The 27,409-nt window shown below is 42.6% G+C and overlaps 1 protein-coding gene and 1 long non-coding RNA gene across 3 annotated transcripts; both read left to right on the top strand.

The window, feature by feature from the left end:
• The first annotated feature begins 7,568 nt into the window (after nucleotides 1-7,568).
• On the top strand, nucleotides 7,569-18,524 carry IFT27 (intraflagellar transport 27). 2 transcript variants are annotated; one of them, XM_068191141.1, is made up of 8 exons: nucleotides 7,569-7,730; nucleotides 11,326-11,405; nucleotides 12,464-12,523; nucleotides 13,184-13,243; nucleotides 14,253-14,370; nucleotides 14,672-14,781; nucleotides 14,983-15,084; nucleotides 15,708-18,524. In XM_068191141.1, the coding sequence occupies exons 1-7, from the start codon at nucleotides 7,697-7,699 to the stop codon at nucleotides 15,079-15,081; spliced, it is 561 nt and encodes a 186-aa protein (XP_068047242.1). In that variant the 5' UTR covers nucleotides 7,569-7,696; the 3' UTR covers nucleotides 15,082-15,084; nucleotides 15,708-18,524. The 2 variants fall into 2 exon arrangements, with proteins under 2 accessions (XP_068047242.1, XP_068047243.1); XM_068191142.1 differs by lacking the exon at nucleotides 7,569-7,730 and adding an exon at nucleotides 10,777-10,889.
• Nucleotides 18,525-21,476: 2,952 nt separating this feature from the next.
• Nucleotides 21,477-26,292, top strand: LOC137474515 (uncharacterized). Its single transcript, XR_010999397.1, has 3 exons — nucleotides 21,477-22,250; nucleotides 22,715-23,610; nucleotides 23,647-26,292. It is a non-coding gene; the product is annotated as an uncharacterized lncRNA (long non-coding RNA).
• The last annotated feature ends 1,117 nt before the right edge of the window (nucleotides 26,293-27,409 follow it).

Raw genomic sequence — 27,409 nt, 5'->3', positions numbered from 1 at the left:
GTCCTGCAATTGCTTCCACGCTTCCTTCATTTTATCAATGCAAAGGTTGTTTGTACGCTTCTTTTGCCTTTTCTAACTAAACTAAATATTTTTGAAGACTGGTAATGCAGTTCATGTTTCCCTTTCCTGCAATGCACACACAGTTTTAGCAGAGCCTCTGTGCTGCAGTAGCTAAACTTTAACAACATTCTGTTCAAAACAGAGTTAATATTGTTATGGAATTACAAACTGCAGCATTGCACAATATTTGCAGCAAGTCTTGCCTTAACAAAATAACATCAAAAATTGTCCCTAAAGGTTCACTGAAGTCACAAATTAGCCCACAAAATTTTTATTTATGAGCATAATGTACAAAATAACTTCATTTGGCCCTAAAATTCTAGATTGAGATTTAAATGGCTGGCTGACAGAGAACACATTCTTTTACTTATAAAGTAACTTCAAATGAAAGAGAAATTATAAGGCATGCAGTAGCACACCAAAATACAGCTGTGGTTAAATTACATGCTGACATTCTTGTTCTAACCCCACTCAGGAGCCATGGCTAACACAGAGAGAAGGGCACTGGCTTTAGTACAGGCTGGTGGTTAAATACCTCCTTTAAGTCCTGGACTCTCTCGTTGCTAACATGGGCTTGAACCTGAGCTCCTTCTTCTTCATCCTGGCAAGCATGTTAGCTGATTCCCTTTCCCAAAGAAATCCTTTCACAAGTCCCAACGCTCTCCGGGGCTCAGACCAAGGTTAGCTGTCTTCATAACAGACCAATCATCAAAACTTTTTGGACTGTAGGATCTCCTAATGTGGGATAATTACTTCAAAAGGGAGGAAGTGCATTTCTGGTTAGTGCTCTTCTGGTCAATCAAGCAGCAAAGCTTAACAAAGGTTGATGAACCTTTAAAGACAGAAGTTAATATAAATACGAATACTAGAGTCCCCTTCTCCAACCACCAGAAAAATAGAAGGAACTACATGAGCTACCACAGTAAATGGATCAGATGATCCAAATATAAATACTGAAAGGCTTATGGAACTAACAGGAAGACCTATGGTAATAAACCTATGGAACATGCAGCTAGAAAAGATATTTCTTCCATAAATTCATTCAGTCTCCCGCCCAGAAAAATCTAAGTGAAGGGATCTTGTCAGTGCCTGAATCAGCTTGTTCAACTCATATTGCCACAACAGTTTTTAATTCCAAGAGCTGCTTTGTGATGTTTACGTACAGAAATACAGTTGGTTTCACTGGTATGACAGTTGCACAACACTGGCATTAACTTAGGCCTTCAGGTGGTAAGAACGTGGTAATTCTCTATTAATGTGCATTTAGATCAGACATTAGGAAAAAATTCTTTACTGACACAGGTTGCCCAGAGAAGCCATGGACATTCCGTTCCTGGAAGTGTTCAAGGCCAGGTTGGATGGGGCTTGGAGTAACCTGGTCTAGTGGCATTGGGGCTGGAATGGGATGATCTTTAAGGGCCCTCATTGCACAAACCATTCTATGACTCCAGATGGGTCATGAGAGGGGCAGAACCAGAGGTCAAAGGCTTAACCATTGATTCCAGGAGGAAAGGTCCAAGGATTGCTGAAAACCCAAATGGTTCAAAGACATTTTCAGGTTTTGGAAACATTGTCTGGTACCTTTTTTTAAATTATAATATTTTAATTGTTAGCAAATTCTACTCCCTGTGTATTCACAATGCAATGCAGTTTAAAAAATATATCACTAGAAAGATACTAAAATACATACGAAATAGCAAATTATCTCACAGTTATTACTGCTTTATAAAGAGAATAAAAATTATGAGGCTGTGCTAATTTTATGCTTCGTTCTGCAGATGAATGAAGATTTTCTGTCTTAAAAACATTTGCATTCCTTTCCTTTAAAGCAATTTTCAATTTTGCTGGATACAGCACAATTGCATCTACTCTTTCAGCTGCAATGGGTTGTTGAAATTGAGCTATTGCCCAGCACCTGCTCTTAGTCAGACAGCTGAAATCAGAGGTTAGGGGAAAAAATAAAGATTTTTTTGTCATTGTAATGCAAGTCTCCTTTTAGCTTTGCCGCAGTCAGTGTTCAATTATGTTCTGTAACAACCTCCATTACTAGAGCCAGTGTTTTTCTGTTCTCTCTGCATATATTAACTTCCTTGTTCACACGTGAGAGCCTTCTTAGCAAAGCAGAGTCTTAAGAGACATTTGCCCATAGACTTCATGAGTATCTATCTTTTTTGGGCTGTTGAGAATCCTAGTGTTCAAATGCATCTTCATTTTGAATGCTTGAAAGGTAACTGATACAATAGAACTTAAATTATCTCCCAGTGAAGGTCTGATAGGTCAAAATTAACCTGAAATTTCATCTAGTCTGTTGAATACAAAGCATTGAACAAGTAACAATGAAAGGCTCCCATGTAATTTTTTATCCTATTTTTACAAGCTCTGAATCCTTCTCCCTCAGAATTTTTATCACTTCACTGTGTAGTCCAGAAGTTTAAGGCTTCATCGGAAGCAGGAATCAAGACCCTACATCTGTAGGAAGAAAGCCTACAAAGATTTTGACCAGCAAGGCTCAGCCACAAATGGGAAAGAAGTAGCTGGTGTGAGCAGCTACTGGGAAGGCAGGAGCAGGAGCCTTGCTTCTGAAGCAGGAAGTAAATGAACAGAGAGCTCTGAGATAGAGGTCAGAGGGTGAACAACATTGAAATTCAGGGTCTCAGGAAAAGGAAATCCAGAGCAAGAAGTACTGGCATGATTAGAGTAAGGATTTGAAAAGCTTGGAGTGGAAGATATTTCATTATAATACAAATGCATTATAATAAATTGACCTTGAAAATAAAGGACATCATTAAGGTGAAAAAGTTGGTGCTCAAAAATGTAGCCTGTTATAAAAGGGAAGAGAATAGAAAACAGAGTGTTGTAAACTTTTGAAAATTTAATTAGTAGTCTCAAATATTTCTCTTCTCCTTCCTCCATTAAACCTCCAAGTCCTGGAGTGACGTGGTTAATCTTAGTTTTCAGCAATGGGAAAAAATTTCTAGCTGTCATGCCTTGCAGAGAAAACCTTAAACATTCATAGCCTGAAAAAATAGGATATAAACCCAAACATTAACTTATATTTTGTAATTAATCTCATTAGCTGAATGTAATCTGTCTTGCAGTTTTTAACATAAGATATAGCATTAGTGAAAGCCTAGTATCTGCCTTCTAAGCAGACAGCAGCTAAAGATCCAAAAAAAGATCCCCAGCTGCTATCATAGTCATCATCAGCACATAATGACTGGCATGCTGGAATTGTGGGTAGCTCATTTAAGGCTGTCACATATTCATGCACTCTCTGTTTGACAGATTAACCCCTTCCCTGGGATGTAGGAGCGCACTCGCTGCTCCCTCCTCAGCATCCAATCCCCCTGTGTGGGATTGCTCCAATAACAGCGCTCACAGCTCGGGAGGCTCAGGCCACCCCCAAGGCCACAGCAAGCCCTCAGTCTGTCACAGACTCTGCCCCATGGAGACATCCAGACAACCTTCTGTGTGAAGTTCTGGCTCCCTGATCAACAACCCACTAGCTACTGGGTTGGAGGGTATTATGAAAAATTAAATAAAGATTTCAGGGTTTCCTCCCAGCACTTTTTCAAGCTACCCTGTGCACAAACAAGAAAATAAAGATTCGAGCTGGAATTTTTCCAGACATGTGCAGAATAATTACTCTCCAGAAATTCTCTTTATCTTCATCCTTGTGGATTTGAATGCATCCTTGAGAAATCTTTCCCTCCTTTCATATTCATCAGAAGAGAGGACATAACAGTTACAATTAGCATACTGAAACCAAGTTGTAGAGGTACCTATCCTACATTTAGTAATTTACCACTTTCCATTGATGCCACAACTGCTATCCATTTCTAACTTCCACTCTCCCAACGGAGTAGATCAGAAACAAATGGCAGATATGCCAGAACAGTCAGAAGGGCTGTTGTAACTGCCAACAAATCTTTTGGCTGATTCAACCATTTTGTAATCATCTTACATTTCAGTGCACCGACTCTCAGCCAAAAAGCCTTCAGATCTGTGCCTCAGCCTCCACCACAAAAGAGCAAAATCTGAAGACCTGAACTATAATGGTGTTATCAACAGAACTAGAGACAGCATCCAAATTCTCACTTCTGTGCTAATAGCCCCACTCTGAAGAGACATAAAAGCTGAGTTTGGGGGATGCCAAATGAAGTAGCCCTCAAAATAGATGGAGTATCTATTTATTCCACCGCTTGGGGGAAGTGTAAAGAATGGAAATCTACAATAAAATTTACACATCCTTTCTTGCAGTTTTCACAGCTCTCCAAACATACCAGTAAACATTCATAGTCAATCCTATAAGAATCTATGCGGATTTAAAAAGCTGCATGAACTCTGAATATTCATTCACAAGATACTTCTGAAGCCATTTTGTTACACTGTTCCCTTTTAGTAACATAAGATTTAAAAAATAACTGATGAAGTACTTCATATTTAAGAGATTTCTTACAGAAAGACCTACTAATTCACTTTCCTCAACATTAATACCCTCCTGAGAAGCACTGCTTACTCCAAAGAAAGCTACAGTTCTTCCTCAGTAGCTTTTATCAGGCAGCAGGTTCAAGTTACAGACTGTAACCTGCTCAGTTCTGAATGTTTGCATCGGTGGATGAACAACTGTGAAAACAAGTCCTAGTAATATCAGTGAATTCTGCCTCAGAAAAAAATCACTTTCTAACAGGTATGCTCTGTGAAGAAGATAATGAAGTGACCTATGCAGTGCCTGACAGAATCTGGAACACCAACCATACCTCAGTCTAAAAGACTGCACGTCCTCAGTTTATGCCACTCCTGCTGGAGATAGAGTTCCACCATGGCTGCCTTCTGCAGCCGGATGAAACACGAGCCACACACGACACACAGACGCACGTGCGGTTTGACTGCTGGTTTGTGACTACTACCTAAGGGAATGTGACTTCAAATTTCAGGGTCTTGTGGCTGTCAGGGAAACTTTTCCTGGTCACATGAGAGAAGGGGCATATCCCATTCAAAATGATCTTATTTCATTTGAGGGAAAAATTAAATGTGTGAATGAAAAGAGTGTTCTATTCCTCCTTAGCTGCTAAATACAGGATTTAACCTAATAAACACTTCTCTAGGGTAAGGGCATCACCCTCTGTTGTTGGGGTTTTTCTTTTGTTTAAATCCACAGGGTTCCTCTTCCCCTCTTTCTCACATGTTCAAGATGAGAGAAGCTTCAGCGAGCACAGCTACCAGCATTCCAATTTATTCAGCAGCAACCCCTGTGGACTGCTAACAGCAGACTGCGATTCTGTTTGGATTACAAGGTGCAGATAAGTAATTCCATCCTTAATCTATCACTGTCAATGCTGGTAGGGGAACAACTTACACCTGTGAGAAGAGTCAGGCAGAGGAAAATATAGATTGGGTAAAAAAAAAAAAATATTGTGGGGTAAAAGGACAGAAGAAATAGAGAGGATACAAATCGATTAAGAGTTCTGTGCACACATGCATGCAGAGGTAGGAAATGAAGGAATGGGATAAAGGAACAGGGTGCTAATATGAAAGCACCAAGCAGGAAGGAGATATCCAGATTCCAAGCAAAAATTTTCAGTAGCAATGAAAATCTCACTTCCAACATAATCTATGCCTTCCATTGCAGCAATCCCAGTGTAAAATGCTGGGGATGTTTGTGACCTCAGTAAATGCTGATGGATACCACCACACTGCAGCCACAATCAAAAAACCTCAAGTACATCATAATGGAGCCTCAAAGCCTTTGCTTGGAGACCTGAAAGTAAACTGGGGCAATATTACAAATAGACAACAAAGGATAATGCAAAGATTGCAAAAATGGAACGACGCAGAGACAAGTGAATTTCTCAGAGGATGGAGGGGAAGGCAGAAAAGATGAAAGAGGAGGTAAGCTATTTAGACATAAATGATGGAGAACATCAATAGCCCACATCTGTTTTATGTGATGGAAGATTTGGGGATGGAAAACAGGGAAAGTAATAATGAGACCTGGGACTGCTTTTTCTTCTCCCTTTTAGAGGAACAGTAGTGACTCCATTACTACAAGTCATCATCTACAATTGAAGTCTGCCCACTCAGGCTAGTGAAGTCCCCTTCATGTTTTATCACATGGAAAAAAATGTTCTACCCAATGTTATTTTATGGGCATATAGAAGACTCCTTTGATTCAGCTATAAGTTCTCATTGATTTTATGTTATTTGCTTGCTTGGCTAGACATGTCACAGTCAATTTATCCCAGGAAAGGTAAAACAGCTGCCTTCTAAGCAGTCACATTAAAATAAAATGTTGACAATAAAACAAAACTTGGAAAACTTTATTTTAGACCCTTGGAATGCCCAATGTTATAACCCAAATACAGATGCATTATTGATTATTCTGTTCTTCCCAAGCTTACTCACTGCTTTCCACAGTAAGCACATTCTGTGTTCCAGAATAAACAATCCAAAGTGCAGCCAAGCAAAGTTTATACCCTAAAAAGGTATGGATTGCTATTAATGGCATGCTTTGTGGTGGCACAGATCTTTCAAAGAGGTTGCAAGGAGGGGAAAACGCAGGAAGCTTCGTGGTCCCCTTTTTCGGCTCCCACCCAAATCCACTCACTTGGACCGCTTAAGGAAGTCAGAAAATCAGTTCAAATAATAAAATAGGGCATAGAAATAGTTTAATAGTAGCCAAGGGAGAGCTTTGTAGAAAAGTTTTAAAAATATTAAAAAACAAATACAGCAATTAACTCACTGCAGCGTGAAAGGCTACAAAAATTGACACAGAGAGGGGAAAAGGGAGAAAGCAGCTAAGAAATCAGCAAGCCAGAGAACTTTCTCCGTGAGTACATTAACAAGGCCAAACACAAGGAAAAGTGTGCACTGGAGCAAAGGAGAGCAGATCAGCTGCGGGCCGGCCAGGGAAGGAGCGCAGCTCCACTCCCACAGGGTGAGAGCGGGCTCACAAACCGCCTGTTCCCGCCGTGCTGACCCGGCTTCACGGCCGACTTCGCGGCCCGGCGCCCGCAGCAGCTCCCGCCGCCGCCCGAGCCCTCAGGGAAGCGTGACCCAAACGCCGGGCGCGCGGGACGCGCAGGCCGCGCTCCCGGCGCGCGCATGCGCAGCAAGGCGCACGGAGCCGGGGCCCTGGCGCACGGAACATCGCGTTCCGCGGGCTCACGGGCGGGAAGTGGAGGCTTCTCGCCCCGCTTGCCTCTTCCCGCCTTGGGGCTGCCGCAGCTCCTTGCCCGTAACTTTTGTCATTTTCTGCCGTGCCCCCAGAGGGCCGTTTCAGCCCCGTGGTGCAGGCCCCCTATGTTCTACCCAATAACAAGCCGGCTCTCGATGACATCCTTAGTTGCCAGGCAGAATTCCCCCTCCCGTCTCCCGTACCGCCGCGGCGCCACCGGGAGGGGCGGGGCGTCTACTTTGATTGACAGCACGGCTAGTGGGCGGGGAGAAACAAGAGAACCAATAATAACTGCCGGTGGCCTTGATGAGCAGGGCCCGCAGCCAATGGGTATGGGCGTGCGGTCGCTCGGTTGCCAGGGCCACGCGGTTGCCAAGGCCTCGGCTCGGCGCTGTGGCGGCCCCCGCCGCCGCCGCCGCCGCCCGGGCCCGCCGCCGCCACCTGCTCCGGGCCGGCGCGATGGTGAAGCTCGCTGCCAAGTGCCTGCTGGCAGGTGAGTCTGGCCCGCCCGCTCCCATCCGCCCCGCTGCCCACACGGAAGTAGAGCGGGCGCCGTGGGGTCGGGCGAGGCGGGCAGCGGAGGCGGCCCGGCTTCCCACGGCTCCTCGTCGAGGGGCCGCCCCGCCAGAGAAGAGGTGGGGAATGAGGCCATGGGAGAGAAGGGAAGACCTCGGCTGCCTGGGGACGGGAGCAGTGAAGTCGTGTGTGTTATTACCACTCGGTACCCGGCCCCGCCTACCACGTGGAGTCGAGCAGTGCCCGGGGAGGGTGTGAGGTGTAGATGGATCGGCTAAAATCCAAGGACGGGATCTGAAAAAGAGGAAAAAACCCAAATCCAAACCAAAAATAGTATTTCTGTAGGGTGGAAAGGTGGGCGCAGAGATTGGAGAAAGCGTGAAGGGAGCAGGGTGGGCAGCTGAGTCCTGCCTCATTTGTGAGTCTTGCTTTGGGCTGACGTAAAAACTTCATGTCAGAAATTAGGATGATTCTGAGAGTGCGATACAAAGGTAAAGCCTAAACAAAGAGTAGAAGGATGAGCACTTCACAGTGGCATATTTTTCCCCAAACAATTTAGAGACTAACCTGAGAAGAAAAATGAGGTGAAGACACCACTTTATTTAGTCAGGATGGATTATGGAGGTGTTGAAAGTGAGTATAGCTGGCTGTTAACACTTTGTGAAAAAGCTTTTTATTTTTTCCCCTCCCTCTGCATTGAAGCTCTGTGCAGCCTCAGCCAAAAGCACAAATCTATAAAAACGTTGTGTGCAGTCAACTCCCAGGTTTAACTCTTCGTTCCAAATTACTTCATCCAGAATAAAATGTTTGCCTTTTTTAACCTCAGAAGCAGCTGGCCATCAGCTCACACAAAGCCAGACGTGGTCTTTGGCAAAGGCAAGAGAATTGATCTCCCTTGTGGTTCTACTGCTGTGAACAGCATGAATATCTTGCCCGTCTTCTATCTTTGAAACATAGGCATCATTTCCAATTTGGAAGTTTCCTGCTCCCAATATACTGGCTTTGCTGAAGACTGTCCAGTTTTGTTGTTTAGTGTTACCAAAGGCCAATTCCATGGCCATTTTAAAATCACGCAGGTTTTCTTTGGATGACCTGTTTGTGTCCTTAATCCTTATTGGGTCTGGAGCAACCTTTTCAATTCTGTTCACAGCACAAAGAACAGGAATGTCCTACGCCATATGTCGTTCTTCTATGTGCTACAATAATATCCATGTATTATTAAAAATAATAAATTAGTGAAGCAGACCAGGAAAAATAGATTCTCTGTTGCAGAAAAAAACACTATAGTGAAAGGGACCTAAGATATGAGTAAACACAACAACCTAAAGGAAACAAGAAAATGCAATTACATAGATAGGAGCAAACCTATCAGAAATGGAACTGGGAGCTCTTGTGGACCTAAGGAAATGGTTATGAAGAGCCAGCGGCACAGAATTGGGAGATACACCAAGGTCAAAAAGAACGGGGGAAAAGGGCTCTTATTATTGAGACTATTGACAATAGAAGATAATTCCTGTGTTATCTCAAGGGTCATCAACAGGCATAAAATAAAAAAATCTGTTGTCTGAGCTTACTATGGCGACACTACACAAAGGTTTTCATTGTAGAGAGACAGCTGGCAGTAGGAGGCATTTTTGAAAGCCTCTAGAGATTCTGGCAGAATAACAGAAATATGGATAGAATCTATACTGTGAGATGCACTACTGGCACACGAGACTAAACTGAAAAGGGCAAGGAAACTTACTTTGAGGAAGTGTACTGGTGTGATGGGCTAAAGAGGATGGCAAAAATAAAAAGAGGGAAAGAACACCTGGGGCTGTCAAGTGAAAGACAGGCAATGCATTAGTTAAGAATTTGTGCTGGCTGATGCCTGCACAGTTTGGAGCAATGTGTGCCTCTCTATCTCATTTTACAAAGACAGATCTAATTGTCTATTGAAATACAGAATAGCTTCCACTCAGAACAGAGTGTTGTCTTCCGCACAGGCTTGAACTGTTCAGAGAACAAGCAAGCTGACTTACCAGATTTTCCTGTCTAAATATTATGAGCCCAACTCAGCTCAAAGTAAGCAAGCATGCTAAAAATGTTTAAACAAGAACTACATTTGGTTAATGCATCTAGGGGTAATTGTCGCTATCCAAAACACCTTTCCTCCTCTGTAATAATATGTGAGCAGAGAGCTTTACCAATTTTCTTCAAAACACCATTAGGAAGCTGTAATGGAGTAAAAAATATGCACTTTTCTTGGTTTATTCATTAAGAACTTAATGCGAAATACCTCCTTTCTGACTTTATTTATTAACAACATCACGTGAAAGACTTGTATTCCAGGCTTGGCTGTTATAAGTGTGCCTTTGAGGGTAAAGCTTGAACCACTGAGGTATTTAATTATTGGCTCCTGTCCTTTTAACTATCCAGGCTAGTGAGACATTATGTGGAGAAATTATAAGCTCTTTGGAAGCATTAAGTCTTTGTTTAGAAAGGGTTATGATTTATGATCTTTTTCATGTAGTAATATGGGCATAGGTGAGTTCTGCAGAGCCTGAGGAAATGGCCTGAAGTTGTGTCAGAGGAGGTTTAGGTTGGATGTTAGAAAAAGGTTCTTCACCCAGAGGGTGTTTGGGCACTGTAACAACTCCCCAGGGAAGTGGTCACAGCAGCAAGCCTGACAGAGTTCAAGAAGCATTTGGTCAATATTCTTGGGCACATGGTGTGACTCTTGGGAATGGTCCTGTGCAGGGCCAGGAGTTGAACCCAGTGATCCTTGTGGGTCCCTTCCAACTCAGCATATTCTGTTCTGTGATCCTGTGATTGCTTTGGGTCTCACAGAGTTTTGTAAGAGCAGGCCAAAGCAGCCAGCTGTCAGGTTTGTCTGAAGTGTTGTGCAAGCCATATCAGAAAGCCTTGGCTCTAGAAGAGCAAAAACCAAAGCCCCTTGCTTTTCCTTCCATTCAGGGATGAACCAGCAGGCTCTTCTCTCCAGCCATGTGCTTTCACTCTGATGTTTGCTTCTGTTATGCTCGGGATGCAACTAATGAGCCACCAGCAGCATTGAGTCAGCAAGAGTTGCTCTCTTAGCAGGGTCAGTAAGAAGAGTCCATTGAGAAGTGTTACCAGCTTAAGCAGCTTTGTCTCAGTATATAACAAGGATTTGAGTCTGGGGAGATGGATAACTTAAGGAGAGAAAATAGCCTCTTAGGAAGCCCAGTCCCTTTTCACATTGCAATTTTCTCTACATGATAACATATCTGGGAAATTTTAATTCCTAGGTAAGGGCTGTGGAGTAAGCATGAATTTTAGAATGAACAGCAGTTCCACCCTGATCTGACAGTCCTTTGTTGTTGTGCATAGGTCAGAAATCAGATGTCAGCCACCAGTATGCATAATGGCAATATTCATTTCCTCGTGTGGGTATTATCTTTTAGATGGTTTTGTGCTTCATGTGACAGTTGAATTGCCTGTATTCAGAGTTAGATCATCTGGGCTCTTAAAACATGTGATAGTATCAGAACTGAGGAAAAATAAGATTCTCTAGTATGAAACAAAAATATTTTATGTTTTTGGTTTTGCAGGAGATCCAGCTGTGGGTAAGAGTGCTTTAGCCCAGATGTTTCGCAGTGATGGGGCTCATTTTCAGAAGAACTACACACTGGTAAGCATACAACAGGCTCAGACTGCTGTCTAAATTTTTTTCTAAGATGAGTGGGAAAACTGAGAGGCCTAGAACAAAATAAATATGATTTTAAGTTGAGGCATTCAAGGTGGAATCTTAGAGGGTTTTCTTTCTTACACCCGAGATTCTGAAGAGAGAACATTTAACATTCTGTAAGTCTGTGTTATGTAGGTGCTGGTGTTGAAACTTAAGGCAGAATAATTTAGTTAATCTTGTGATTTTCCTGCTGAACCAATGTTTTCACAAGGTTTTGTGGTGTTAGAGAGCTCCCCCCTTTAGGGACTACTCTATGAAAAAGCACTGCTGAAGGAGAAAGCTTTTAATTCCAACTATTAAATGTGGATGTGGACAGTGCGCTTATCACTGTGCAAACACCAAGATGTGCTGCATAGCCCCAAGATAATTATAATCTACAGAAACTGTTCCCAGATGAAGAGGATACAGTTTGCAGTCTTTCAGTATAAGAATCAATGGTGATGACTAATCAGAAGCAGGATAAAAATAAAAGAAAATATAAGTAAAGTAAAAAAAGGAAAATATGAGTGTGGAGAAAAAAAAAACCCTAAAATATGTTTATTCATTGAAATAAAGATGGAAAGCAGAATTTAAGGATAGAAATAGAACAAACAAATGAGCTACAAAGCAGAATGAGATAAAAGGTGGAAGAAACACAAATAATCTCAGTCCCATATGTTAGCTCATCACATGGTTAGTGCAAAACATTCTAAGGCGTGCGTTAGAGCAGCAGTGTGAGAGTGAACGCAGACCTGCAGACTTCAACTAATACTCTGTACATAAGCAAATCTCTTTGGTTCTCCTCCTTTTTCCCCCAGCTGAGCAAATCTATGAGTCTTTGACATATTGGTGAGATTAGGTTACCAGAGCTAGGAGGAGTATTGCTGAGTTTCCAGAGGTCTGTGTTTGATGAAATTGTAGTGATTCACAAGAATTGCCTCAATCCAATGCACGGTTGGTATGCAGTTGGACAGGCTCTTAAAAACTCTCCTGATCCTCATTTTCCTGATTCTTCTTGACAGACAGCGGGCATAGAACTGTTGGTGAAGGCTGTATCAGTTCCAGAGACAAGTGATAGTGTGGTGAGTTTTTCTGTGACATAAATTGGGTCAGAAAGAGACATCCAGAGCTCAAGCCCCACATGAGTCTCATTCTGGTGGAACATCACTATGCATGTTCATAGGGCAATTAAGTTGCATTAAGGAAATGAGGCTGATCATGTATCATTGCTGATACTCCAGGGTTAGTTTAGTCTTAAAAATATAATTTTCATATACTTGTATCCAACACAACGTTTTAAACCAAAGTTATTGCCAGCTTTGTTGAGAATCTGTTCTGCCCTTTAGGGCACTCAGGTTTAGTTTATGATTCTTGGAACTACGGAAGCCAAAGCTTATCTGTTATTTCTCCTTAATGCCCTATACTCCCATTAATGGAATGTATATAATTTTGTATAGATAGTAGAGGTTACTGTCCCACTCCACATAATCTGTTTCCAGTAGGGATAGAAACTAGACTTGGGAGCTTGGAAGTAACTCTTTTACAGCTTATACTTGAATAATGGCTGTTTATTTTCTCATACTATCTGGAGTTTTCTCAGTGCAGGGAGTTTGTCCCTTAGGGACATGACACTACTGTACTGAATAAAATGTTGGAGTTACAAGTTGCAGTATTTACTTCCAAAACCTTTCCCTACACAGCATTTTTCTTGGCAAGAGCCTTCTTTCTGTTTCCGCTTTCAGGAATTCTTCATTTTTGACTCTGCAGGAAAAGATCTATTTTCTGAAATGTTGGAGAAACTGGTAAGTCTTATGTAACAGTCCTCTTCTTCCAAAGAAGTGCTTTTGCTTTGAAGATCTGAGCTCCCCAGTCTGGCAGATGTAGCAAACTTTGTCTTTAGTGTAAATGGGAGCAATTACCTCAGTTGCCAGCGCATCCTGTTCTACCTCTCTAAAACTTGTGTAAGTACTAGAAGAAATACTTTCCAGAGAAAGGAAAGTAGATAGGCAGTTTTCTTACAAAAGAAACAGGAAACTTTAACTGAGAATTTCTTTGTACTGTTGTTTAAAGTTATTTTTATTTCTTAGAAAAAACATCTGTTTTGCTGCAACTTCAACAGTCGGAGGGGTTTATTTGGTGTTACAGTGTTTGATGTGTTTGATCCAACAGGATTCATTCTCATCATTGAGCATAATCCTGCCCTTGGATTTTTTCCTTCACATATTTGTGACCTTCCCTGTTCAGTTCTCTACTGTGTTATCTCATTTTGAGAAGCAGAATCAGTTATTTGATGCAAGCTTTCATAAGATGGCTAAGTCAGCCTAATGGTTCATTGTCTACAAAAGCAATTCCACTTTTAGACTTGCACTAGATCTGGTTTGCAAGGGTCTTTTCTAGAAGCTGGCTCAGCTTCTCGAACTGAGAAAGAAAGAAGAAAAGAAAGAAGAAAAGAAAGAAGAAAAGAAAGAAGAAAAGAAAGAAGAAAACCTTTCTACTTTTTTCCTAGGATTAATTTTGTACTGATTCAGCATGAAAAATCATCTTCCCCGGGGATCAGAAGAGTTCCAGAGCTGATACAAGTAAAGGGGCAGGGCTGCACAGACAGGACTAGCGAGGAAAGCAAGGCCACCTCTCCCAATGTCAGTGATTTAGCTGGGTCAATTGAAATGTGAAACCTCAGCCAGGGCATAAGATTCCTGGGTGTTAGGCTTTTTGTTTTCATCTTAGCAGCTGTGTTTGCCACATTTACAGCCTGGCTGTTGACCACATTGGTTTCATTAGAGTTGACAGTGTTCCTTTCTTGCTGTGCAGTGGGAGCAACCCAATGTCCTGTGCCTTGTGTATGATGTCACTAATGAGCAATCCTTCAACAACTGTAACAAATGGTTGGAGAAGCTGAGGGCTCAAGCAGTTGGGATGCACATCCCAGGTAAGAATGGGTGTGATTCTTGTTATCTACTCCCCTCTTGTTGTTTCTGGTGAGCTGTGGAATAGAGCATTTAATTTTAAGTCAGGGACAGACATGGCTTCCTCCAACTCCTTTGCTTTTATCAAAAAGCAGATAAGGCTTGAATATGTTTCCTTTTGGAATCTTTTTTAGGTTGTTATAGACTATTGGCCACACCTACAACTTCTTCAGTTACTTCTACAAATGTTCCAGTATTTATGGCTTACAAGTCAGCATTGATGAGCTGGGTTTTTTCTTTCCTTTCATGTCTTTTTTTCTGTAGGTGTCTTAGTGGGGAATAAAACAGACCTAGCTGACCGTCGAGTTGTGGAGCAGGAACAAGCACAGGAGTGGGCTGAGAAACATGGCCTGGAATACTGTGAGATGTCAGTGGTGAGTATCTGCTCCTTTCGCCATCTGTGCAAGAGGGTGTTTGTAAAGTTATCTTCTCTTTCAGGCAGAGAAAGATAACTGGGGACTCTCTTCACCTTGTTGGTCATTTAACTCAGTTTTAATCCTTCTTTGGTGAAACAGAGCAGAAATAATCAAATGCTTATTCCATCTGCAATTGACAACTTTCTTATTTCTTTACAGAAGGAAATGAAAAATTTTGAGGCCCCTTTCCACATCCTGGCAAAGTTATTCCACCAACTGTACAAAGAGAAAGTGGAAACTTTTCACTCACTAGCCTGACTGGTATGATTTATTTATCCTCTAAGCTTCTTCTAGTACTGAGAATCCTGCTGGACTGAATACAGAGAGAAGAAAAAATATGAGCTATTTGCTGCTTCATGGTCATCCTCTGGTAATTCAAAATAAACTAGAAATAGGCAAGTAGAAAGGCACTCTTCTGAAGCTGCTACCTCAGCATTCCTTTCATGTCCTCTAACTTGGTTCTCTGCTCATTGAAAGTCTGCTAGGTTGGAGGAGGCGGAGAGTAAAAGGGGAGGATAGAATGGAAATTGCCAGCTCTTTGCTTTAATATCTTTTTGTCTGAACAGACTTCCTGCTGCTACAAGCAGGGATTTAGAGGCTTGGAAAAGGAGAGAGGAAGCTGACAGGATGTTTTTCGACTTAAGCCAGCCTTGATACATACACTGCAGGGCAGGACTGATTTGGCCCTACCCCTTGAAAAGCATTTTCAGGAGGAGGCTTATTGCCTTAAAATCAACATCTGGAGACTGAGATGTGTGGAGGCAGAGATGGATTTAGGTGTGTTTCCAGGAGTGCCAGAGTTGGAGGCCAGTTTTAACAGAGTGTTGCCTTTATCAGTTGTAGGATTGATATGCTGGTGACTAATGCATGTTTCTAATTTCCAGAATCTGTATTTTTCCTTCGGCGTGGCTCACTGTCCCTGCCTGTTGGGAGCTGTGTCGCGTCCAACCGCTGTCACTTGGTGACACAGTGCCCTCTGCTGGTCCCAGGTCACAGGAGTTCTCCAGAGGCTGCCACCTCCCTTGAAGTGAGCAGGAAGGGCTTCCTGCAGGCACATCCAAATTGGCTTAGCTGCAAAATGGAGTCAAATTGCAAGAATACCTTCTCTGTTCTAAAGAATGAATCTCAAACTTACAAAAAATTACCTATTCTTCTTCATGTCTTTATCATCTTAGGTACTGTTGTGTCATTTTTGTCAGTTGAATTTGGCAATACCGTTCTGAGTAAGGTTCAGTTTTCAATCTCAAAATCAGAGTCCTCTTATTAAAGTCTCTCTGCTTTTCAGATAAAAGACCACGGCTCTGATGTTGCTAGTGGAAACGGCACTAAGGAAATGAAAGACAGCCTGGCTAAGTTACTCTGACTCAGCTGTGTCTGGCTAGAAGTTTCATATTAGAAAGGGTAAAAGCCTAGAGAGAGTTGCTCTATTGTGTGGAGTACTGATGTTACATGTGTAAGAGTCTTTGCTAATGCAGTATACAAAAGCATCTGTGGTAAGGTACTGCCTTGTAACTAAGCCTAACACCAAGAGTTTCAAAAATTTAACCATTATCTTTCCGATTATGGTAGAGTCTCTTGGACTAGGGAAGCTGAGTTTTGTAGAGACTAAGCACTGAGTGATTTTTCAGGAATCTGTGTTTCAAGACTTCTATACATATGGTTTATAATAATTTTTATGCCCAGTGCTAGGAAAAGCACATTAAATTGAATGTAAGAAATATGGCTGCAGATGTTGCAGCAGACTTTATGAAGCACTTCAAGGATCTGGAGAAGCACTGGCCTCATTTCACTGGCAACAGTGTGTTGATGCTGAGAACTCGCTAGGGAGCATGAATACCAGTTAAAGAGGATGAGTAGGAGCTCAATCTACAAGAAGTGAAAACAAGAGATTCTTTTGCTAAAAGCCAACTCAAAAATGACAGAACAAGCTGGGAAAGCTCCAGCTTTCTCCAAAGAAGGAAGGACTCCTCCATGAACTTAGGGTAACTAGAAGACTCACTCTTTTTGCATTGGAATAGCATTACTGGCATTTGTATGTTGCATGGGTTGTCTTGTTAATCCTGGGTGTTTTATGTTGAATTACATAGGCTGTTTAGACTCTTGCTTGCAGGTCCTGGTATCTGCACCTTTTATTCTTACTCCGACTAGTAAGAATAAAAGCTATTTTGGATGTGTGCTGATCCAGTTAGAGAACTAAAGAAGGTTTGTTTTTATTTGGTATCTCATTTCCCTCCAGTTCTATTGATTATGTGATCACAAAACAAGACACATATTTTTTCATATTGAAAATAACATACCAGATGTGTATGTCACCTGTGACATGGTGTATCTAGGGGGAAAAATGCCTTGGGACTAGGTAAATAGAATGAATTCTGTGCAATCTTTAACCAGGGAGTCTATCTCTCTGCACCTGAAGGACCTCCCATAACTTCAAATAAACACTCTAAATGCACCAGTAAGATGAAGATTGGTGAATGCTGCTTTATAAAATAGATGCAAAAGCTGGAGGAGCTCATTAAGGGAATGCTTGCAGTGGTGATTTGTGATTTATAGGGAAGCTGCTTTTGAGAAGTTAGTGAAGAAAAATGTGGCCCATGCAGGGAAAGATGTATTGCCTGAGAGAGGAAATGTATGATCTAATTAGCTAACAGTAGGGATTCACTCACTGTCCCTTTCCCTCTTCCATAGGCCACAACCACAATTAGAAAAGGAGTCATGTCTAAAGCAGTTGTCCAACTTGCTTTTTACAGGACTCTTTCAAGTACTAGTGTGGACACAGTTTAATGTCCTTCAAAATAGTGTGTTTGACAATAACAATCTCAACCCTTTCAAATCTGTTTTAGCAGCATAATATATTGTCCTTCCTGGCTAATGTGCTGTATAATACCAGCCTGATGCAAGTGGTGGTTGTTGCTATTTTCCTGGCTTAATTGTGACCTTGGTTGTAGAGGCTAGGACTGAAGAGGGGGTAGAAAACATGGGAGCCAAACATAGGAAGATTGTGGGAAATAGTTTTGTCTCTGTGTGAAGGAGTTCAGGGTGGTGAGTAAGTGAGCTGGACCGGCAGGATGAGTAAGAGTCTGGAGCCATTATTAAGTTTCTCCTACCTGTTTACTAACTGTGGCAGTCACATCTGTAGAGTGAGGATGTGTGTTTGCTGCTTATAGGCTTAGCATCAGTCTGAATTACAGATGCTGTGGAGAACAGTGGGAGGAAGACAGAAAGCCTGTCTGCTGACCAGGAAGCTTGTTGTCTTCTTACAGCTCCCCTGCTTTGTCCAGCTGTGCAGTGCTGCAGGTGCTCAACATGAGTGTTACAACACAGAAATACCCAGCTCAACCAGAACTGAAATTTCAAAAGAAGGGGAAGGAAACAAACTGGCCTTTAACTGGTTTTAATAGATATGTAGTCCTTTTTCCTGCTTGCTTGTTTGATTAGACAAAACCATTTCTTTCGTCCCTGGAGTCCCTCCTTCTTACCTTTTCTTTGGTCCTCATGGGTCTGCACAGAATCTCTGTTATACTTGTGCCCTGCTTTACTTAGCTTGATACATCACCAGTTGATTTTTTTTATCCTTCTAATTTCTGCATTATCTATTCCCAAGGCTGCAAGACATTTCTTCTTAGATTAACAGACAAAAGGAAACAAAAATGGAATTTTTAGTCAAATTGTCTTGGAAGAAAAAGCCTTAAGAAGCTGTCTGACATTCTGAAATTTTACTGGAAATTCATTTGTGTAAAGTTGTCATATTAAAGATGCTTTAATGGTTTTGTTTTGTCTTGCCAGACATAGTCTACTGCAGAGTGAAATTCAGGATGTAAAATTCCAGAAAGATCAGGTTTTATTGTGGGAATTAATAGGAGTTTCAAAGCTGATCACACTGTGATAAGATCTGTTAAGTCTTAACAATGGAGTGGTCACTGCTGTTCATAATGAAGCATTAAATATACTGAAATGGGGCTGTCAAAACAGTTTCTTCCAGAGATTTGTTCATTTTAAAGACTTTAAACTTAAGAAAGGACATCTTTTAAAAGACTGATCTGATAAATGACACCATTTGGACCAGGGTTATTTCTGATATAACTTCAGTGACTTGAAGAGCTGGATTTAGTCTTTTTTGCCAATTGACTCCCCTGGGTAAGCTTCATTTCTTTACCCACTATACATCTTGGACCGATCTGACCTGATAGCAAAAGACACATGATGTTGTTCAAAATGAAATACTGCCTTGGGGCAGAAGGATAAACTGTGTGGCCTCCTGAGGTCCTCCCAGCAATACTTTCTGTAATTTTATTAGATTAAGTGAGGAAAGAAGTAGCATGGAAAGCACAAAACAGGCTAAGTCATAAACTAGCAATTAAGCTGGGAGCTGGGCAGAAAACGTACAATCTATCCCAATTAAGAGCTGTATCTCAAGAGAAACTGGGAGCCTGACGCAGGTGCTGACAGCAGGGAAAACACTGCATTTCTGTTCTGAGGCAGCAACTGCTTTCTGCTGGTGCTTATGCAGATCTGTGGGGGTCCTTATGCAACTCAAGGCTGTGCTCTGTTTTTAATAATTCCTGTATCTCTGATGTTCAGGTGGCCATTGCTTGCAATTCTGGTCTCATCTACCCGCACAAGTCAGCAGCATGATGTCAGATTATTTGCTAGTGGAGGAAGACATCCCTATTATTGACCCCTCTCTCCCCGTGCATTCTCAGTCCTCTTCCTATCTCATATCTGCTCCTTGGTGGACAATATCCACCTCTGCTTGCTCTTAACAAGTAATTTTTGCATCTTGCAGATGATACGCTGTGGAACCCGGGGCTGAGGGACTTCTCGGACCTTCTGCAGCAAAGGTGGAGTCAGAGCAGGAGCACTTCAAGGGCCATGTTGGCCTCACAACATCTCTTTTGGCCTAGGGGCACATCATCTCTCTACTTCTTGTGTCCTATTTCCTCCTCCTGCTGTCGTTTCGCCTGGAGAACAATGTCTTCTGTGCCAGTTGCCCTTGGCTCTGTTGACCCGGAACAGCAATGCTTGGGGGAGGGAGGAAGAAGAGAGCTACTCAGTCTTGAGTCTTTCCAGGGCTTTTTAGCTGTTGTGACTCCCTGTCAAAGTCACGTGAGAGATGGGGATGTTGCTCAGTCTAGGGTGTAATTTCCTGGCAGGAGACCACCAACTGAGTCCTGGCAGCCTCATCTGGGCTCTTCAGAGCTTGCTGCAGTGTAACTTTGTTACAGACACTGTCTGTTCTTCTAACCTGGGGTTTTGGTGGAAATTTTTGATAGAGTTTTTTTAATCCTTGGAGGTCTTTTGTTTTTCTGTCATGGCTTCACATATTTCTTCCCCTAGAGTTGTTTGTCAGGAGAAGCTTAGAATTGCTCCTTTTCTTAGTCTCTGAGATTTAATCTGGGAATGTTTAAAGGGGATATGTGACAGACCCTACATGTCAAGCTGGGGTCAGGGATGGGGTCAGTTTGATGAGTTTCCCTCCAGCCAGATATACATCAACTGGAGATATGTAGAGCCTGTGATCTTTCTGCACAAGCACTAGAAAAATAGCCAATATGAGGGCTGCAAGTTAGAGACTGTGAGGAAAAGGGTAAAAAGGCAGAAGTGATCGACTTCTGTGTCCCAGACAGGGGAAAATGCAGGACCACTAGGGGAACAGGAATATGTAGGAAATATGTAGGTCTGTATTCCTTCATGAAGAGCCCAAAGGATTTGCTGAGGCAGATTGCGAGGGTGGGATTTAGGGATGGGAGAACCTGAGGTTTCTCCTGTCTTTTAGAATGCTGTATGAAAATAAAGTCGGAGGAAAAGTAATTTTTGCATGAGCCACTGAGGGAAAATGAGGATACAGGGTAGAACTGGATGACCTTGCAGGTGGAAGGGCAAGTGGTAAGAATAAATAACTGAAAGGAGATCTTCAAGGCCAAGGGCAGACAGGGGGATTCAGAGCCATGATGAGGAAGGTCACTGGTAGCCATCAATTTAGGTTTAAGATGTAGGGCCTGCATTAGAACAAGGCAGGAAGAGTTAAAGTCTGTGTGACAGGGTTGACACTGGAATTTGAAAGGGCAGTAGCAAGGATCCAGAATGATAAACCTAGGAATAGTGTGGGGAGATAAGAACAGCAAGCTGTGATGCTGTGAGCAGCAGTGGCTGGAGACAGCATACCCAGGTGAGACCAGAAAGAATAGAGTAGGTATGCTGAGGGCGCTATCAGACTATCAGGGTGGAGGAGTGTGAAGAGATGTTGGAATTCATATTTGAGTACAGCTCTTCTGAGGGAATTTCTGAGTGAAGGGAAATAGATATCTATAGTAGTTGGTACCCACACATCTTCATAAATACATTTAAAACACAAATTAATTCCAGTGCTATATCCGTTATCTCTATTTTCCTTTGCCAAAAATTATTATGACCTTTCTGCTTAAACCGTTGGTTTGTTTTTTTTTTTTTTTTTTTGGTGGTTTTTTGGGGTTTTTTTGGGGGTTTTTGGGGGGGTTTTTTTTGGTTTTTTGTTTTTTTGGTTTTTTTTGGTGGGGGCATGATGGGGAGAGTAGGCAATAACACATACATTTATGCCAAATTGTGATGCTGCATCATGAATACATTCAGGAAATGGAACGAGAACCTGCATCTTCACCTGACCAGGCAGGAATATTTTCTGTGTTGGTTTCCCTTCTTTACTTTTGTTAATTAATTTTGATTCCTGTGAAGCGTTGGTCTCTCTTAGTCTAACAGTTATGTGTGGCCGTTGTGGGCCATATATAGGACTTTATTTCTGTGATGTTGGGTGGCTTCATTTTGAGCATTGTAAAACTGGAAGTGTTGAGATTCAGGTTACAGTTGAAGCATCAAGCATAAAATCAGCTTGTAGGCACAGCAGAACAGAGTATTTAGGAAAGATGTCTTGCAGGGTTAATATAATGCTTTTCAGTGCTGTTGTCAGCAAAGGGAGGCTGTGATGGATGTGAAAATGTTAGATGAAGAAGGAATTCTGGTGGGTTTGGAAAGGGCAACAAGTATGGGTTTCTTCTAACAGGTAAATGCAGAGGAAAGGATGCTGCAAGTCTCTGGATGGAGGTATCTGGGGAGGTAGTAGAGGAGGTAAAGGAGCATTCTTGGACAATGTCATGGAACTGGATAAGAGCAGGAGGATGGTTCTGGTATGAGCAGAAGCAGAGTAATGCAAACCCTGCCCTCTGGTTTCTGTCCCTTTTGAGGTATGGAGCTATTTCCCTTTAGCAGAGTATGTCGTTGCTCTTGATGACCCTCACAGCTGAGACTGCCAGTAGACTGGCTTTCCCTCTTCACTGAGATAAAAGTCATCCTTGAATGCCATCTTGGTCCACAGCTGTTTTGATACCTGATTTCTTTCCCTGTCCATGCCACTTGCCTTTTTCCTTCTGTCTCCGCATGTGGAGGTCTTATATGTCTGTGGCAGGGTGTAGAAATGCTGCAACCTTCTTTGAGGTGTCTCCTTCAGAAGCTGCTCAGAGTAAGGCCACGAGAACAGCCATTTCAAGTCCATGCACACGCACACACCACAGATAGCTCAGCGGAGGAAAGATAGGAAAGGTCTTTGCATGATACATTCCAGCAAGGGGTTTATTGCATCCCCCACACCAAAGGGACCAGAGACAAAAGACAAAACCATGTGGTCTGCACTACTTAAGTGTGGGGTCAGTTACCAATGACCTGAGGGCAGAGGGGCAGGCAAAGGGCAAGGCAAAGGGCAGCAACCTGTAGCAGGGATGAGGGATGAATAATTGAGGTGGGCAGTGTCAGTTGGCCAGTGGGGGAGGCAATCTGATGTAGATTGGCAGTAGTGCTGCAGAACATCATGGGTTAAGCCTTCTCTGTCAGCCTAGGTGGGGAAAACTCTATAGTATCAGAGGATTCCACAATTCTGCTACACCTCCCATGATACCAGCCCTCCCTGTGACCTTAAGACGGCTTATTTACTCCCATGTACTTTGCTTTCCAGGATTAGAAGCTGGGATCAGAAAAATAGCCACTGGTCATTCCATCTAGTACCACCCTCTCCTACCCCTCTCCATCTGGTGCTAGGGAAGAGCTTGTGCCCTGTTCAGCTGGCTAGTTGTGGCACAAAGCTGGACTGATATAGGAGTGAGAGGGCTGTGCCCATATCAGATGTGTATCTCTGTGCGGGTGAGGAGCATCCAAGGCAGGCACCCTTTCCTCCTTTTATCAGCCTGTGCTCATTTATTTTACCATCTGTTTTCCCAGTGCTGGAGATGATGCTGGGGATATGTGACTTGGGGCACTCAGGCAGAAACTGGCCTGCACAAGGCCGGCCATGTGTTTGCCTCCTAGCAATGCAGCGGTCAGCAGCAAATTCTTTGCTGCTGCCTCCTCTCAGTATGGGAGAGAGCAAGTGTGGGCCTGGGTGTGTAGGAGACACAAAGAAATGAAACGTGGCAGGGGGAGAAAGGGAGAAACACTGGGGTACATGTGTATCAGCTGGAGAGAACTGTGGGAAGGGGGGACAGACAGACAGATGGGCAGAGTTGGGGAGAAGGAAGAATGGATTGAAAAGAGGGGAAAAACATACAGAACCATGCAGGGAGAGACAAAGAAACAGAGTGGCTGGGGGCCAGCAAAAGAAAGGCTGTGAAGGAAGGAAAGACAGGCAGATTTGGCAGGGTTGTGGTGTGGAAATCAATGGATTGTCTGTGGGAGAGGGATGTGTGCCAGCCAGGTACTACACTCATAGATAAAGTGCATAACTACAGAGATGGAGATAAATTCTGTGTGTGTGTGTGTGTGTGTGTGTGTGTGTGTGTGTGTGTGTGTGTGTTTATACAGGCCTGTGTAAGGGTGAGCTGAATGAATGGGAGTGAGGAAGGGGAGCCATAAGGAAAGAGGTGAGTAAAAGCAGAGCAACAAAAGAACAATGCTAGATAGAGATTAACTCCTAGAGTGCAAACAAGCTGGCATCAGGCAGTGGGGAGGAAGGGATTTGTATGAAAAGAAGGGAGACTAACTGCATTTGTATGTTTGGGGCTGAGGTTTTCGTATTGGAACCTGAAGGAGGACACAGGGCAGCCATCAGAGCACAGTTCCCCAGTACTAAATAGAAGCATTTTTATGCATTCAGACCTCGCTGCCAGTGCACAGAGGGACACGGTGGACCCAGGAATGTAAATGCCACTATGCTAGTGCAGACAGTTTCCTACCTGCTGAACTGCAATTTGTACCTGAGTGTTTGCAACCAGAGTGGACTGCCTATTTCAAGCATATCTGCTTGACTATTAGAAACTGTTTAAGATGGCAGCTCAGGTATTTATTTATCCTCCTTTCCCTTTCCTCTTGCCCTTTTCCTCACAGTGTACTCATAATAGAAAAGGAGACATGAAAAAGTAGTGCCCAGATTCACAAGCACCTTCTTATTTCTTCTGCCTTGTTTCACAGACACCATTTTGCTTTGCTGCCTGACTTGACCTCCCCCTCTTCCTTTAGACCATTTATTTTCTCTTCTGTACTTTCCTCTGCTATTTTTTTCATCTACTTCTTTCTCCCTTCAATTTCTTATAATTGTAAGTTTTTTTATTGTCCCTATAATTCTATCCCCCTTTCTCCATTGTGTTCTAGACTAGGAGCCCTGTTTCTCTCCTTCTGCTCCTTTTCTCTCCGATTCCTCCATCTCCTTCTGTCTGTGCCTGTCTGCCTGCTTTCTCTCACTCACTGTCTGTCTCTCTTGAACTGGGTTGTGAATTCCGTTGGCATCAGAGTGGGTCAAACTGTAAAACCGAGGTTCCCGGAGGGCCAGGTTGTGATAATTTTATTTTTACCATGTCCTTGGATGTGTAAAGGTGTTTGTTTGAGGGGGAGGAGCAGTGCATGTGCTCCATGTGGGAGAAGAGAGAGGAGTGCGGGCCAGAACAAATGAAGCTTATAACCAATATAGGTCAGTTGCAGAGAAGAGTCCCAATGGTCTGTGAAATAGAGAAGTGTTTTGTAATTTCAGACTGGCTAGTGAAAAGATGGCAAATGAATAGTTTTATCTAACAGACACAGGAAAAGGGTCCTGTCAGAGAATGCAGTAGTGATGTGCATGGGAGGAGGACCAGCTCTGCGTAGGGGATTGCTCATCTCCCAGCCGCCCCCATAACCCAGGGAAAAAACAGCCTTTCTCCTGCTCTGAGCTGCCTACTCCTGTGTATGTTCCCATGTCTCTGCTATGGCCTGCAGAGCATGGCTGAGAGATGCTTCCCTGTGTCCCCTGCCAGACTAGCTCACTGTGTTAAAGAGGACAACAACTCAGAAAATAAATTAGAGAAGCACAAAGGAGAACCATAATTCCAGACTCCTGGAGGATGGCCTGGAGTGCTTGGTCAGCCTCTGCTGGGGTCAGCTGCCAAAGAGACCCACATAGTGACAGAGAGGCATCATCAAGGCCCTGAGCATGGTCTGGTGGAGCTGTATGAACCAAGTGCACTGCTGGGAATTGTTTTGCTCTGCAGTAGGCTTCTCACTTCCCATGATTTGCCACCATATAACTAAATGCTGCTTTCTGATCATTCTCAGAAATTTTCAAAAGTGGTCATTAGCTGCAGTGAATGACTAAAAGTGTCAAATACTGATGATCCCGCCATTTGGCCTTGGAATTTTTGATTTAATTTCCATTAAGAAATTTGTTGGTTTATGAGATCAAAGCTACTATGTCAAATTACATTAAAAGATCAAAACAGAAATCTGGATTTTCAGAGATGTTTGGAGCCCCTCTAAATTCGACGTGTAATGCTGACTTCTTAACACAGCTGAAAATCAGGACAGTTCCTCACTGTCTAAACATGGAGTTAGAAGCCTAAATAGACTTATGTGTTTTGCTTCCTTTTTTAAAGTAGGCCTTTATTCCCAAGGCAGAGAATACCACCTCTTGACAATTTCTATCCATGGAATACTCTTCTATGCATCACCATAATGCTCCAGTCTAGCATCTGACTGGCTTAATCTGATGTGTTTAACCTACTTCCTCTATAGGAATTCACTTGAGGGATCCTAAACCATTACAATGGTAATGTGAAAGCAAATCCTAGGAATTCATACAATACAAGAGCTCTGTGGTCACAATATATCAGCTGACTTGCTCAGAAACAGTGTCTTAGGTACCTTTACACCTCATGGGATGCCTCCCAGACTATGTGGGACTACAGAAGTAAATCCTTCTCACATTAAAATTGGTAGCCTGTTTCTGGCATCAGTGGGATATGCTGATTCTGAATTCTCTTAGAATGCCAACTCACTTAACTCCTAAATAGGTACTGTGATATGTGCTGCTCTTGATTTGTCCCTCTGAAAATTCAGAGGGATGAAATAGTCTATCCTAGACACTAATCATTTATCTTCCTTTTCTTGGGATGTTGCTTCAAAAATCCTTTTAATCCTGATATACTAACTGAGCATCAGAGAAGTTAAATGTCCAATATTCCTGCCCCGATACCCTAAACTATCTGACAGAAGTAAAGCTCAGGGTTTCCTAAAGATGAAAGTTTGCATAGCTGTCTTGCAGTGTTGTCTGTGTCAGTACCACCAGACCTAGGAGACCAAGTCTGTCCAAGAGGAAGCCCCAGTGATACCTCTGTGGCTGCAGAGGTCTAGATGGCAAAAGCTCATATTAGGGCCGCATTGTGGCTTTAAATGATGATACTGAATAGATGCGGCTGCACAAGATCCTCTTGTCTGTCCCCATCTGTGCCCTTTACACTGAAAGGAAGACTGATATCACAGGATATCGATCAGTGTCAACACAAACCATCCTCACTGTATGCTTCACCTTTACCTCAGCATTTATCATTGCTCTGATGCTTCCAAGAAGATTCTGAAAGCCTTTAGAAAAAAAGTAAGACCATTCTCTTTTTTTACTTATTCTTTGCAATTCTCTCATTACTATGTTTACTTGGAAACAGGCTATTTTGTTTTTCTTTAAGAACCAAACCACAGCCCATGTACATTTCCTCAGGGGAGTTTCATAAAACTGTTTGTCAAGAAATGATGACTGCTTTTAATTTGGACTTTCTGAAGCTGACCAGAAGAAACCACCCCTTCCCGGAGAGACAAATCAGGAGTGATGGTCTAATCTAGTTATAGTCAGTGGATAAATGCACAAAGGCTTTACTGGGGGCAATATAGTTATTGGTTCCCATATTTCAGGCACAAAGGACAGTGAGACCCATTCCCTCTCTGATCCATTCTGGAGAATCTTCCCTGTGCCTTAGGCCCTAGAGCAGATTCTGATTACAAAACCTGTGCCAAAAACTTTTCACCAACTTTTTGTTGCCTGGAATATGCTTTCAGGGTTGGATGTATGTAGATATCAGTGGGAACTGTCTGTGCCTGGCTTTGGATATGAATGTGAACTAAAAAGAGAATTTCCATGAAGGATCTAGGGATACAGCAAAGGAGAGACAATGGCTGTATGCTTGTGAATAAGTGTGTCTCAAGCTGGATTTCTATGATAATGCAGGGTAAGGGAGTGTAGAGGCATGTATTTATTTATACTCAAGATAGTCCAATATGAAGGTAGCCTGGGATTACAGATTAAGTGTAGAAAAAGATGTGTTCTGGA

The sequence above is a fragment of the Anomalospiza imberbis genome, chromosome 5 (assembly GCF_031753505.1).
Source record: "Anomalospiza imberbis isolate Cuckoo-Finch-1a 21T00152 chromosome 5, ASM3175350v1, whole genome shotgun sequence".
Classification (NCBI taxonomy): domain Eukaryota; kingdom Metazoa; phylum Chordata; class Aves; order Passeriformes; family Viduidae; genus Anomalospiza; species Anomalospiza imberbis.
Note: the sequence above shows the minus strand (reverse complement) of the source record. Positions and strands in the feature narration are given on the sequence as shown.

What these genes read in the sequence shown, in the direction of transcription:
- IFT27 (XM_068191141.1), top strand. Translation starts at nt 7,697, where the DNA reads ATGGTGAAGCTCGCTGCCAAGTGCCTGCTGGCAG. An exon ending in TGCCAAGTGCCTGCTGGCAG is followed by an intron (nt 7,731 to 11,325) that starts GTGAGTCTGGCC and finishes TTGGTTTTGCAG; the next exon opens with GAGATCCAGCTGTGGGTAAG. An exon ending in CTGAAATGTTGGAGAAACTG is followed by an intron (nt 13,244 to 14,252) that starts GTAAGTCTTATG and finishes CTTGCTGTGCAG; the next exon opens with TGGGAGCAACCCAATGTCCT.